Source organism: Palaemon carinicauda, chromosome 33 (assembly GCF_036898095.1).
Source record: "Palaemon carinicauda isolate YSFRI2023 chromosome 33, ASM3689809v2, whole genome shotgun sequence".
NCBI classification, from domain to species: Eukaryota; Metazoa; Arthropoda; class Malacostraca; order Decapoda; family Palaemonidae; genus Palaemon; species Palaemon carinicauda.
Genome location: NC_090757.1, coordinates 18,972,693 through 18,975,192, shown reverse-complemented (window position 1 = coordinate 18,975,192; position 2,500 = coordinate 18,972,693). Strand labels below are relative to the sequence as shown.

The following is a 2,500-nucleotide window of genomic DNA, read 5'->3' as shown; positions in this document are numbered from 1 at the left end:
CAGATATAACAATGGTTTTAGATTACCTTTTCGTATTCAAGCACTTTATTCACTAATCATATAGTCATTTAACAATTTATATATTACTGTTTTTAAGAGACAAAATATTTATATATATTTCCGATCGTAAATTAGATTGTGACTTTTATTTAGCAATTACATTGATCTCAGTGCCTTAAAGCACAATATTGGAACTATTCTTGCTTGAGTCCCAGTAGTTATCTTTGGTTCATAAACGATTAGCTTGAAATATCAAAAAGGCAAATATATAGAGCTTGTTTCTTTAGTGTTGCATCATATGAATTATAACTATGTAAAATCGAGGGATTTATTTTTGTGTTCCAAGACCGCATACCTTCACTGAAAGTATCAAAACTGTTCTTACAACAACGAACAACCTGAAATGCCTAGAGTCGGAAAATGTCCAGAACACAATATATTTCTATAAATGTTCCGTGTGACGATAATGTTTCTGTTTTGAAGAACAGTTAGCAAAAAAAGTCTCGTTGCAACATTGTAATGCTTTTCGAGCGAGTTCTCATTTACATATGAGATTTCGATGTCTCTGTCCACAGCTATATTGTAGTCTTGTGTTTCTGTCCCGAGCAGAGTTTTCCTGCCGTTATGTTACAATATAGAAGTTTGGATCAGTAGTTGGTCAGTACAAAATTGATATACTGACACGAGATCATCAGTTTTACCTTTGAAATCAAACCAGTCCTTAATTTACTTGATTGAAAATCTGCATGTAGCGACACGATCGACACAATGCTGGACTAAGCTTTGTCCTTTCGAAAGATTTAATAGAATTTCTTGATTAAGGAAATACAAGAATTATTACAGAGCAATTTTCTATGATATTATTTTCCCAAATATGAATTTGGCTCCATTTTTTAGGGTGCAACGACTTTTGAGCGCAAGACAAATGAGCGCCGACAGTTGAGCGCCGACAGTTGAGCGCAAGACAAATGCGCGCACTAACATTTGAGCGCCATAATTTGAAAATTCAATCCTCGCCTTATATTTTTGTATTGACATTATAGACGTTTAGTACTCACTGTTACAAGCGTTTGGATAAAAAGGAAGAAGAAACAATCTTAATCTTTATTTGCTATAAAAACAATTTGTAAATATAATATAATTTCTTTTGTAGGGTAAGATTATATGATATGGAACGCAGATAATCTAATGGCTCTCTTGAAGAATATTCACTAACAATTTTAATTATAGCATTGTTTACTCGTTCATATTTTTTGTGTTTTACAGGTTCATGCCGGCCACAGTTTATTCTGATCAATTTGGTTGAGGTGTGATTTTGTTCTTTTCTTAAAATTTCTATGAATTTGTATATTGTAGGGTGCATATGCCCCATTGACTGCTGCATTGCCCGATGCCACCCCTCTAACGAATTATTTGTACGTGGATGTTCATTGACAACACGTTCGTAAACACTCCAAAGACGAGGGGGAAACAGAGCATCTCTCCTTCTTCCTCTCCTACAAGGTCTTCCTATCCAAGTATCTTCGAAGTAAAATGCCAAATCATCTAAGTCGTCGGGGATTATATCTTGTAATGATTCAAAAACATTTGTAATATCATTGTGGGGAACGAACGCCAAGGCCACTAGCATTTTTGTATATTTTCGTATTTCTTCACTGTTACTGTATGGATTGGTCAATCATAAGTCTTGTATTTTTCTCCATACGGCCTGAGATAAATGGAAGAAACACCCAAACACCTCAGCGTTTCTGAAGACAGAAAGAAAAGCTTTATGAAATGTTTTTTCATAGTCGCACGATATGGAAGCTGGAACAATCTCGGTATCCATGAAATGTAATTGTGTCAGAGCACGGTTATATGCTTCCTCTGACTTCCTCTGAAGGAGAATATAAACCACTGGAAGCACGATTCCTTTATAAATGATGTGAATCACATATAGCTGATAGAATAGCTGAGGAGCTATTTTGAACGTTCCATCTCCCATCCAGTGCTTATTTTCTTTCATCAATTTCAAATTTTGATGAGTAGCAAATATAAAATATCTATCGGGGTCATCACTACCGGAGTCATATGCAAGAAAATGTTCTCCATCATACGTGCAAACAAGTTCTTGAGGTATATCTATTTCTCCTACGTAACTTGGAGGCGAGAGAGGTAATCCTTTGGCTTTCCGTTGTCTTTCTACTGTTCGCTGAAGGGATTGGTACTTTGGAAGAATAGCAACTACTTCCGGACGCAAATTAAGTTGTGCCTCTTGAATGAGTCGCCTTGGTAGATCATTGGATGTTGCAGCACTTTCACGAAGTTGCATCATTGATAATATAGACTCAGACTTTGCAGGATCCGGCACATGATCTTGCTCACTGGCAGATGTGCATTCATCTCCAATAACATATATCCTTCCTTTGCACTTCTGGTCTACACAACGCCATGACTCTTTCCCACTCTTAAGCACTCTGTCAAGTCTGTAATAGTAGCCTTCGTGCAATATATTATCTTT

The 2,500-nt window shown here is 36.2% G+C and overlaps 1 protein-coding gene across 1 annotated transcript in view; it reads right to left on the bottom strand.

Moving 5' to 3' along the window:
• Nucleotides 1-1,678: 1,678 nt before the first annotated feature.
• Nucleotides 1,679-2,500, bottom strand: part of LOC137626117 (uncharacterized) — an 849-nt gene continuing 27 nt past the window's right edge. The window contains exon 1 of the mRNA XM_068357194.1: nucleotides 1,679-2,500. This exon is cut by the window's right edge and continues 27 nt beyond it. Coding sequence (XP_068213295.1) covers nucleotides 1,679-2,500 — 822 coding nt within the window.